The sequence below is a fragment of the Oncorhynchus nerka genome, linkage group LG4 (assembly GCF_034236695.1).
Source record: "Oncorhynchus nerka isolate Pitt River linkage group LG4, Oner_Uvic_2.0, whole genome shotgun sequence".
In the NCBI taxonomy this organism is placed as follows: domain Eukaryota; kingdom Metazoa; phylum Chordata; class Actinopteri; order Salmoniformes; family Salmonidae; genus Oncorhynchus; species Oncorhynchus nerka.
In genome coordinates this window covers 58,548,326-58,560,976 of record NC_088399.1, presented here as the reverse complement: position 1 = coordinate 58,560,976, position 12,651 = coordinate 58,548,326, and the positions used below count along the sequence as shown (strand labels likewise).

Below are 12,651 nucleotides of genomic sequence, written 5' to 3'. Positions count from 1 at the left end.
GGAACAAACCCACCGTTGCTGGACCAGACAGGACTGGCAAAAAGTGCTCTTCACTGACGAGTCGCGGTTTTGTCTCACCAGGGGTGATGGTCGGATTCACGTTTATCGTTGAAGGAATGAGCGGTACATCGAGGCCTGTACTCTGGAGCGTGATCGAGGTGGCGGGTCCATCATGGTCTGGGGCGGTGTGTCACAGCATCATCGGACTGAGCTTGTCATTGCAGGCAAACTCAACGCTGTGCGTTACAGGGAAGACATCCTCCTCCCTCATGTGGTACCCTTACTGAAGGCTCATCCTGACATGACCCTCCAGCATGACAATGCCATCAGCCATACTGCTCGTTCTGTGAGTGATTTCCTACAAGACAGGAATGTCAGTGTTCTACCATGGCCATCGAAGAGCCCGGATCTCAATCCCATTGAGCATGTCTGGGACCTGTTGGATCGGAGGGTGAGGGCTAGGGCCATCCCCACAGAAATGTGCGGGAACTTGCAGGTGCCTTGGTGGAAGAGTGTGGTAACATCTCACTGCAAGAACTAACAAATCTGGTTCAGTCCATGAGGAGGAGATGCACTGCAGTACTTAATGCAGCTGGTGACCACACCAGATACTGACTTACTTTTTATTTTGACCCTCCCTTTGTTCAGGGACACATTATTCCATTTATGTTAGTCACATGTCTGTGGGACTTGTTCAGTTTATGTCTCAGTTGTCGAATCTTATGTTCATACAAATATTTACACATGTTAAGTTTGCTGAAAATAAACGCAGTTGACAGTGAGAGGATGTTTCTTTTGTTGCTGGGGTTACATCCAGACACAGCATCATTCAAATACTGGAATTTGATACTCCTGGTAATGGATATGACTGAAAAATAATCTCAGACATTCATACCTGAACTGCACCTTTATTTGCAAAGGTAGAGTACATGATCAGTGAATATATTAAATGTACAGGCTACAATGTGGGGATATCATGCATGGTAATAACTACATGCATATATGACTTGCATCCTTTGCTCAAAGTTATATTATATTCTACTCAATCCATAGGCTTCATTAATGTCACTGTTTTGAATTTGATACAACTGGCTATGATAGCTGAGGTTCATAGCTAGGTTCTGAACTAATGTGTATAAAAAACATTTTGGTCCATACACAGATCGGCTAGATAGCTAGCTACACATCCATAGGCATACAGGTATTTTTATCCTCCATTGCACAGTAAGCAAGAACATAGCTAGCTACGTTATTTCATCTATCTGTATTGCATTGCAAATATCAGCAAGTCAAGCTTACAAAATTGTACATTCAATTTGCAGTAAATGCTTTAGCTAGCTAGATTCTTTACATCCACTGTTTCATAAGACGACAGCCTGGTTTGCTGGTTGTTTCAGGAGTCCCTAAAACATTAAACAACCAGAATTACAATTTCCTACTCATGTCACAACACCATAAAGCTAGCCAGCTAGCTGGCTAATGTTAGCTAGACAGCTAGCTTCAAATTGCGATTTTCATAATTTAACTTTATGAAAAAAATATGCTTAATTGTTTGTCTTTACATTAACTAACATATTCCTGTCAACTGTTCATTTTGTGCATGATTTGTTAAAGTCACCTACATTTGCTTCCATCCTAGTGGAAACATCACTGCTCTAGAGGAGATCTGCATGGAGGAATGGGCCGAAATACCAGCAACAGTGTGTGAAAACCTTGTGACGACTTACAGAAAACGTTTGACCTCTGTCATTGCCAACAAAGGGTAAATAACAAAGTATTGAGAAACTTGTGTTATTGACCAAATACTTATTTTCCACCATAATTTGCAAATAAATTCATTAAAAATCCTACAATGTGATTTTCTGATTTTTTTCCCTCATTTTGTCTGTCATAGTTGAAGTGTATCTATGATGAAAATTACAGGCCTCTCTCATCTTTTTAAGTGGGAGAACTTGCACATTTGGTGGCTGACTAAATACTCCCCCCCCACTGTATCTCATGACTTACTATCTCATAACTCGTAGTCAAATTTGTTTTGGGTGATGGGAACAAGCTTCCATAGAATTCTATCATTAACATTTGAAAAACTAGGCCAGAGCTGTAAGTGTCCTTCCTGCAGGGGCGACATGCACCCTGGAAAGTATGTGAGGATGGCGGGGGTCCAGGGGGGGGATAGGGGCTGTCTGTATCCTCCTGACTGCTTTTTTATAAAGATACTACATTTATCTGGGAAAAAATATTTGAAGGAATGTGAGTTTTATTTAGTAATTTCTTGCTTTTCTAAAGTCTACCAACCTTGCCAGCAGGCATGCCGGCTAAGATAGTTAGACAAGCTACTTAACTACTCTAACTTGATTGATAGCCTGAAATGGCTTCTTGGTAGCTAGTTATGAGGTTGGGAGATTGGGAACTTACCTGGGCTAGCTAAAGCCAACTTCATAAAATTGGTAGGTGGCAAGAAGTGTTAGAGAAACAAAAATCTGAGGAGCCACATGTCCCTGTGCCAACCCCAAAATAAATATTGGGCCCCCTCAGATTTTTGTTAAATCCTCTAACACCTTCTAGCCAACTAGCAATTTTATGAAGTTGGCTTTAGCTAGCCCAGATAGGTTCCCAACCTCATAACTAGCCACCAAGAAGCCATTTCAGGCCATCAATCAAGTTAGAGTAGCTAGCTTGTCTAACTAGCTTAGCTTAGCTGGCGTGCCTGCTGGCAAGGGTGGCAGACTTTGGAAAAGCCTCTGGTGTCCTGAGCTAGTGATTACCAAGAGGGTGGCAAGGTGGGGCAAAACCTCCGTCCCTGGTCCGGCTAAAGAGTGGGAGGAGCTTTCATCTGTAGTGAAAAGGTGTACTCTAGCCTGAGCGAGGACAGAGAGGAGCAAACATACTTAGGGCCAGCACTGAAAATCCAGAGACGGTGAGAGAGGACAGAGAGGGAGGGAATGAGAGACAGACACCAAGATTGATCAAAGAGCAAAAGATTTGAAAAGCATCCAGCTCCAAGATGTCAGCTCTATGGCACTCCACGTTCTTCCTGGGGATTGTGCTGCTTGCCATCAGTAGGCCCAGCCTGGCATCTCAGGCAGGTAATGATGACCATCAGATGGGCACAGAAAATGGAACAACGAACCTTATCACCACCCTGCCCATCGTCTCCTGGAACTGGCATGAAATTCAATTCCCATACCTGATAGTAGTCTGGATCCTGGTCAGCTGGCTCTGCAAACTCGGTGAGTACCATGCATGTACATCCCCGTCCCCAGGCTACTTATCGTTATAGCACTTCATCGTACCATAGATCGCGTCCCCTATTCACTCTCAGAGTTATAACAGATGTTATAAACCAAGCCGATGTCAGTTTAAGACCGCTGACTTTACACTGTCATGACACAGCCAATTAACTGTGTGTTAGTGTAAAATTTTACACAATTTACTTGTGTTTCGACAGGAAAGCTGAGGAAACGTTTGGTAGAGTCTGGCAGGTGATGATGTAATTTGTGCTAATGTGTATGTAGGTAGAGATGTGAGTTATGGAGTTTCAGCTTTTGAAGGTGAATGGTTAAAGGTAATGGAGTATTCACAGTTGCGTTGACACGTGAGACGTTGGTTACACTCTGTGTATAGGTACATACACATGTGGGAGTGTGTTTTCCAAGTATACAGCCTTGATGTGTTACTGGCAGATAAAGACTTCCATATAGATTTAGGTATGGCTCTGCTTGCAGATGAACTGAAATGTAGCTGGTCATTATTCCCTTCAAATGACCCTATGCTGACATCTGTGAAACAGCTCCTCAAAACGTAACCACAGCATTTACACTGGTGACTCTGAGGAGTGCTTATCAAACCGTGATAATGTAAAAGTCTCGGATAGACCCCAGGATGGGTTGTGTCAGGTCCCTTTCCATTTAATTTGTCTACATGAATAATGGGTTGTCTGTTAATGAGTCAATGCAGAACTCTACAAACATGCTTCAATTCAATTATAATAGTAATCCGTCACTGTTTTGCAGAATGTTTCTGTAAAGAATGAATGGCTTTTAACCCTGGTACCTAAGCATTTTATATTGCACAAGAGTTGTGGTCTACTGTAGACAACAGTGTGTTTTCCCCATAATGGGAAAAGCACTGGCATATTTCTTCCTCCACAGATGTATGAAGCTTGCTTTCTTCCATCCTCTTCCCCACCAGCTCTCTCAGTCAATTTATTCTGCTTGATGACAATTGGGGACAATGGACCATGTCTGGTTGGTGTGCTTAGTACAGGAGGCCAGGATGGCGTCATACCTCCTCCAGTCAGTATAAATATGCTGTCACGTTCTGACCTTAGTTCCTTTGTTTTGTCTTTGTTTTAGTATGGTCAGGGCGTGAGTTGGGGTGGGCAGTCTGTTTGTTTTTCTAGTTTGTTATATTTCTATGTGTTGGGCCTAGTATGGTTCTTAATCAGAGGCAGGTGTCGTTTGTTGTCTCTGATCGAGAATCATACTTCGGTAGCCTGTTTTTCCCATTTTGGTTGTGGGTGTTTATTTTCTGTTTCCGTGTGAGTGTTTGTTGCCACACGGTTCGGTTTCGTTCGTTTCACGTTTATTGTTTTGTAGTGTTCAGTTTGTCTTTTAATAAACGTTATGGACACTTACCACGCTGCGCATTGGTCCTCCGATCCTTCTCGCTACTCCTCCTCAGAAGAGGAGGAAGAATGCCGTTACATATGCACTATAAAATGACCTGTTTGGACTGTAGAACTTTTGAACTGTTGCATACTTCACCTCCTGTGAACATCTACATGAAGTAGAGAGGAGATTCAGCAACTCTTGGAGGACAATGGAAGTGCGTAAAAAACATGATTTTACAATGAATATTTTGTTTATATTTTACTTTCATTGTCATGCAAAAGTTGCTGAATCTCCTCTTTACAATTCATGCACCTTGGTTGGAGAGTGAGGTAGTAGTGATCGCTTCCCTTAAGATCTACACGCTGCGCCTTGGTCTCCTCATTATGACGAACGTGACAGTAAGACTAAGTGCAGTCTGTGTGAAGTAACAATGTTTATTGTAACAACAGGGGCAGGCAAACGACAGGTCAAGGCAGGCAGGGGTCGATAATCCAGAGTTGGAGCAAAGGTACATGATGGCAGGCAGGCTCAGGGACGGGCAGAGTGGTCAGGACAAGCAAGGGTCAAAAACCAGGAGGACGAGATAAAGAGAGGCTGGGAAAAGACAGGACAAACGCTGGTAAGCTTGACAAACTGACAACAGACAGACAGAAAACACAGGTATAAGTACACAGGGGATAATGGTGAAGATGGGCAACACCTGGAGGGGTGTGGAGACAAGCACAATGGCAGGTGAAACAGATCAGGGCGTGACATAACCTAGGGTTGACAACTTGTGATGGACTGATTTCTTGTATTCATCTAATTCAATCGTCACAAAAATCTCCTGGGCTGTCTTCACTATTTGACAGGAGGTAACTCCAGTCCAAACTGGAAGGTTGGCAGTCCTGATTAGTAATCTGTAAAGAGACCTTAGAAAGAGGGGTTTCCCATGGGTAGAACATCAAAAACATATTTGGCAGTGGTTACTTATGGAAATGTGCTATAGAAGTATTTTATTGCAGGCGTAAGGTCATTTTACACAATTATGAAAATGTAAAGGACATTACAAAGCACATGAGTATTCTGAGGTTGCTGTAGGTCGCCTTCAGCAACCTGTAGGTCGCCTTTAGGGCATTAGTAGCAGAAACGCAGAAGGGTTAAAAGAACACCTGAATGCTATAGCTCGTAGTAACTCAATTGCAACTGGTATGAACTTCGCAAATGTTAAATATACACTGCAAAGATACAATTCCACAAGAATATGTAGTGTGTCTACAACTTCAGGCACAAAAATGCCATTTGTTTAACCTTTCCATCTTTCCAAGACTGAACCTTTCTAATCAGGTGTTAAAAATGGCATACTTTTACATGCTTGGAGGAACATGGGACTCAAGGCCATAATCATGTTTAACATTTTAAAGGCTAAACAGCAGGCTGTGCGCTGGTTAAAATGATACATTGGGACATTAGTTCATTTACATGGCTAATAGTGTGAATTGATGCATGCCATATTTTCCCACCCTATTTAGCCATGGAGTTAAACATTTGCCTGTAAATCAAGTAGATAATAATAAACCCGCCTCTAATGTATGTTAAAATAACATTTGACTTATTTACAATGTGTGCAAGTTAGATTACTCACCGGGTCTGTTATGCAGATGCATCCTCATGTGAATGGCTTCAGTTTCACAACACTTCCACCTGTTAGGCCTTGTTAAGTCCAACAGGCTTATGTGAGCACTGTGTTACATTGACTGCTGAACAAGTCACTATATGTACACATATACTGACACATACTGACGTACTGACTTATGACTTATTCACTTGTACACATATTACAAGCTATGATAGCAAAGAGTTCCACATTAAGAGTAGCCTAGTGGTTAGCGTGTTGGACTAGTAACCGGAAAGTTGCAAGTTCAAACCCCCGAGCTGACAAGGTACAAATCTGTCGTTCTGCCCCTCAACAGGCAGTTAGGCCACTGTTCCTAGGCCGTCATTGAAAATAAGAATTTGTTCTTAACTGACTTGCCTAGTTAAATAAAGGTAAAATAAATCAAGTTTCAGTTGGATTACCTGTGTAAGGAATATTATTCGTTATGCTGATTGAGTACAGTACATGTCCAGTGACAGTGTAGTTTTAAGGAAATAAAACACATATCCTAAATAATATGTCATGATGCCTCCGGACCCAAACAACATCGTCACTATGGAGTTCACCAGAATAGTGTTCTCATCACAAATACATGCCATTGTATACTACTTGATACGTTTCTGTTGTGCACTATATCAATTACGTTAACATACAAATACGTATCCACAGATTTCTTGTCCCATGTACACACACCTGCGTGAGAATGTGGGCATGAAACACCTCTCTGAGGCCAGGCAAACAATGAACTGAAATTACACACCAAATGTAAAAACTTCTCATTTGGCTTGAAAGCACAGATTAGTATGAAGTTTCCTCCTTGAGAGTGGCATAGTAATCTCTGCCCTTGATTGAGTACAGTAGAGACTGAGAAACACAGAGAGAGTCTCTGCCTTTGATTGAGTACAGTAGAGACTGAGAAACACAGAGAGCGTCTCTGCCTTTGAGTACAGTAGAGACTGAGAAACACAGAGAGAGAGAGAGAGAGTCTCTGCCCTTGATTGAGTACAGTAGACTGAGAAACAGAGAGAGACTCTGCCTTTGAGTACAGTAGAGACTGAGAAACACAGAGAGAGTAGTTCTGCCCCTGATTGAGTACAGTAGAGACAGAGAAACAGTCTCTGCCCTTGGCTGAGTACAGCAGAGACTGAGAAACACAGAGAGAGAGAGTCTCTGCCCTTGATTGAGTACAGTAGACTGAGAAACAGAGAGAGACTCTGCCTTTGATTGAGTACAGTAGAGACTGAGAAACACAGTCTCTGCCCCTGATTGAGTACAGTAGAGACAGAGAAACAGTCTCTGCCCTTGGTTGAGTACAGTAGAGACTGAGAAACACAGAGTCTCTGCCCTTGATTTGAGTACAGTAGAGACTGAGAAACACAGAGAGTCTCTGCCCTTGGTTGAGTACAGTAGAGATTTTTTGCAGCATTATTTATTTAGTGAAATGCCAAGCAGAACTTGCTGCTGGGGGCAGCGTTGCTGACTTGCACCATGGGCCTAGTGGTTGAGGGTATGGAGGTGGGAGCACCCCATGGGTCGCATCCAGGGGTGGCGGGATCGAACCACAGCCAGGCTGGAATGGACCATGGGTCCAGCCTGTCAGGGATACAAATTGTGACTTATGTGGTACCATGTGGAAGCCCCCTACCTCATTATCCTACGAATACTGGTGGCTGGGGTACCCAAAATGGGTATGCGGTCAGCTTTAGGGGTCTTGAGGATCAGATGACACAGCTGCAGATTCACTGTTAGGCAATGATCATTGATACATTGTTTGAATTGAGTGTTTTGAACTTTTGGGGAGAGCAGTTGTGATCAAATTAAAGCTTTAAAGAGGAAACAATACTACTCAGACTAAATCCAGGGTTCACTTCTGCCACAGTTTAAAGTAATGTTACAGACACAATCTATGTCAATGAATATATCGCAGAGTTGGTAGTATTCACAACGATGCTGGCAGACAGATAAGGCTATGAAAGTTGTAATGACTTTCTCTGTGGCCTGTACTCAAATATGACTCATGATCCTAAAACATAATCAAGAATTTGTTCTTAGATTCTGATCTTCATGTATTTTTTTGGTTAAATTCTCTTTTTTTTTTAACCTTTATTTATCCAGGCAAGTCAGTTAAGAACAAATTCTTATTTTATGTATACTTCGTGTCTCATTTCAAACGAGAAAGTTAACTTTCATAATTCAATACAATGTTCATGGGAGGGAACATGTTGGCCTAACTGAGTGCAGGACAAAGAGGGGAATAATAGGATTTGAAGTCTATTGTAAAACATCAGATCGAAGGGAGCAGGCAATATCATCCAGTGAGAATGAAAGCTGTGTTTTGTATAGCATTTGGGCCATAAATAGGCTCAACACAATTCTACTACTGTCTGGCAACTATAGCCCTCATCAGTGTTATCAACAAGTATAAGTAGCTGCGTCCCGGACTGGTTTCTATTTTATTTTTTTACCTTTATTTAACTAGGCAAGTCAGTTAAGAACGCATTCTTATTTTCAATTACTGCCTAGGGACAGTGGGTTAACTGCCTGTTCAGGGGCAGAATGACAGATTTGTACCTTGTCAGCTCAGGGATTTGCAACCTTCCGGTTACTAGTCCAATGCTCTAACCACTAGGCTACCCTGCCGGTCTCAGAGTGGGTGTGTCCAAAGCGCTCTGCTATAGGTTAGACGCTCTTGATTGAACGGTGTTGTCTATGCCATTAAGTGTTCCCATTGGTCAATCCCAGACCGTTCTCTACCTGATGTTGCGGAGCCTTGTGACATGCTGCGTTGTTTTGTAGCTAATATATTTCCTTTGTTTTCTTTTGCCGATTTTCAAAGTCACTTACTATCCAGAGCAAATGAATCACCATATTTGTCTAAACAGTGGGTAACACCGTAACAATAGCTTTTTCCATGCAATAACCAATGTTTTTTAATTTTAATTTTTTATTCATTTTACCTGTATTTTACTAGGCAAGTCAGTTAAGAACAAATTCTTATTTTCAATGACGGCCTAGGAACAGTGGGTTAACTGCCTATTCAGGGGCAGAACGACAGATTTGTACCTTGTCAGCTCGGGGATTCGAACTTGCAACCTTTCGGTTACTAGTCCAACACTCTAACCACTAGGCTACCCTACCCTGTACCAGCAGTTATAGCACAAAAGTAGGTTGCCTACAGTGGATGACTAAATATAGCATGCACGCACAACCTTACAAATATAGTTGAATTATACGAGAAACACACAGAGTATAAATGATCAATGGATAGACAGAATAACATTTACATAGGTAAGACGGAACACAGAAATCTTAAGATGATAAAGTAGTGTACATATGAGTCTGAAAGTGCTCTGTTATCATTCAACTTTCTGACCCTCTTTATCTTTCATTCACTCTACGTATCTCTGAATGTGTCTCTCTTGTCCTTGTTTCTCTCACTCTCTTCACCAACAGTGTTCCAGCTGATCCCCAGCCTGACCAGTGTGATCCCGGAGAGCGGCCTCCTCATTTGCATCGGTTGGGGCCTGGGCGGCATCATCTATGGGGCAGACAAGGTGCAGACCTTCAGGCTGCAGCCCTTCATCTTCTTCTTCTACCTGCTGCCCCAGATCGTCCTGGACTCGGGCTACTCCATGCCCAACAAGCTGTTTTTCAGCAACTTGGGCTCCATCCTGGTTTACGCCGTTATTGGCACCTGCTGGAACGCTGCCACTTTGGGACTTGCCCTTTGGGGTTGCTGGTTGGGCGGGGCCATGGGTAAGGCAGCCAATGTGTGTCCCAAATTCCTATTATAGTGCACTACTTTTGACCAGGGGGCCCATAGAGCAGATCAACATAAAATATGGGTTCTTCTATAGTTTTCCGATGATTGAAAAGGGCATTTGTGCGGTCCTCAATCAGAGTTAATGTGTAAGGTAGATGAAAGGTCTGAGATCATAACACCTTTTACCCTGGGCCTCTGTAGGTGATATCGACACTGGTCTTCTGCAGTTGCTGTTGTTTGGGAGTCTGATTGCTGCTGTGGACCCCGTGGCTGTGATTGCCGTGTTTGAGGAGGTCCATGTCAACGAGGTCCTGTACATCCTGGTGTTTGGGGAGTCCCTTCTCAACGACGGCGTCACAGTGGTCAGTCTCACAATCTTCATCTTCATTTATCATTATTAGGCTGCGTCACAAATTGTACCCTTTTCCCTATGTCAGCCATGCTGACCAAGAACGGTGTCAATACGGAATGAGGCCTACATTTTTATTTTTTTTGGAACTCCGAAGCGCTTTCAACTTACTCTTCTTGAAAGGTGTAATAGTGGAATACACAAGCTGCAATTTTGTAATTTGGCAGTGCTTCAACAGTTTTACACTTATGTCAGTCATCGCTGACCTGAAATAGCTATTTATGACAGTTGATCAACTAGCCCATGTTAGCTAACGTTTTTCACCCCATTGGTTTTGTTGTAATGTTTGAGTCACTCAGATATCACATGAACACAATTAAGACATGGCAAAATGAGAAGTGGGGGTCTGTTACTACGCTGATAATGACAATATCCATTCGGACCTTTACCATCCTAGGAAATTTGTGTGATTGGACTTTCTCAAATACTATTTGAATATCTCTGTCCTACTGTATATAGTGCACTACTTTTGATCAGGTTCCCTTCAGTTGGTAGCCTACAGTTTGTATCATTCCATTTGCTACATCTGTAAACGCTGTCACATCCGTGTTGTTGTTGCTGAGGATCACTAGTAGTAGTTCATAATATTTCATGTAAAAAAAAAGAAAAAGACATGTCTGCTAATTAAATCATTATGGAGCGCAGACCAAGCCGTAACAGTTTGAACCTGAGGCATGGCGCAATACTTGGCCACTGGGAAAATCACTTAATTTCAAGGTGGACATTTGGTTGAGACGTTCATCAATGAGATTTAAACCTTTATCCACCCAACTCCAAAATAAGAATTCCTAATGTGTACAACTTAATTCCAATGGAAAAACTGTCCGATTTTGGGTTTAGGTATCATCTAAATGTGTCATCAACTGTTGTAAAAGCACAACAACGTTCAAATGGGAATACAATGTCTGAATAGTTTGTATTTATACAACAGCTTAATGCGTTATCAGTGTGCTTCATCTAGAAACAATCAAATGACCTGGATTGCAGTTGAGAGTAGTGCATTCAGAAAGTATTCAGACCCCTTGACTTTTCCACATTTTGTTACGTTACAGCCTTAGTCTAAAATGGATTAAATAAAACATTTAAATCCTCAGCAATCTACACACTACACCCATAATGACAAAGTGAAAACAGGTTTTTAGAAATGTATGCAAATGTATTACCAATAAAGAAAATGATATCATATTTACATAAGTATTCAGACCCTTTGCTATGAGACTCAAAATTGAGCTCAGGTGCATCCGGTTTCCATTAAAAATCCTTGATGTTTCTACAACTTGGAGTCCACCTGTGGTAAATTCAATTGATTGGACATGATTAGGAAAGGCACACACCTGTCTATATAAACCTGTTTTTGCTTTGTCATTATGGGGCATTGTGTGTAGATTGAGAATTATAATTTTTCTAATCCATTTTAGAATAAGGCTGTAACCTAACAAAATGTAGAAAAAGTCAAGGGGCCTGAGTACTTTCCGAATGCACTGTACATTAAAAGTACATAGTGCAAGTCATCAATGCTGTTCGAGATTCTGCTCCGATTATTATAGCAATTGTGAAGATCAATACAGACCTGCGACCTTTTCATGCTATCTTGAACACGAATGCTTTCTATGACAACATAAGGACGTTTAGTTACAGTAACCTCAATGTGGCCATGGATGTTAACGGATTTAAGGTTGAATAAATGCTGTTACATTAGAGAGCCTTAACTTTACGCTATTTACTGTATTACAAAAGTAATATTGAAATGTGTTTTGTTGACAACGCAAACAAGTATTAAAATCTAAAGGAGATGTCTCTAATACTTGGATAATTTGAGATGAAGATGTGAATCCAGCATATCAATTATTAATTTGTAGAAAAACTGGAGTAAAGGCAGGCTAAGTCAGTGGCACAGAACATGCATCTCCTTCAAATGTTGGTGTTTGGTTGTGCTGACAACAAACAAAATTCAATTTCACTTTTGCAATAGAGTAAATAGCCTAAGTTGTCGACAAGTTAATAAATAATATGTCAGATTTACGTCTCCAACTAAACCAAAAACAAAAGTTAAAGAATAGGATTAAGCCATCTCCTTCAAATGTTGATATTTGGTTGCGTTGATAATCAAAAACAATTCAATAATCCAGTTTGTCTACAAATGAATAAATTATATATAGGATTCATGTCTCCATCTCAACCAAAAATTGAAGTTAAAGAATTGCACTAAATCAAATAAAACATTAAATTA

General features: G+C 41.4%; 1 protein-coding gene across 1 annotated transcript in view; it reads left to right on the top strand.

Annotated features, from left to right (window-relative positions):
- The first annotated feature begins 2,878 nt into the window (after positions 1 to 2,878).
- Positions 2,879 to 12,651, top strand: part of LOC115128271 (sodium/hydrogen exchanger 3-like) — a 43,525-nt gene continuing 33,752 nt past the window's right edge. The window contains exons 1-3 of the mRNA XM_029657964.2: positions 2,879 to 3,230; positions 9,703 to 10,005; positions 10,214 to 10,374. Of these exons, the coding sequence (XP_029513824.2) occupies positions 3,005 to 3,230; positions 9,703 to 10,005; positions 10,214 to 10,374 (690 nt within the window). The 5' untranslated portion in view covers positions 2,879 to 3,004. The remainder of the gene's footprint in view (positions 3,231 to 9,702; positions 10,006 to 10,213; positions 10,375 to 12,651) is intronic.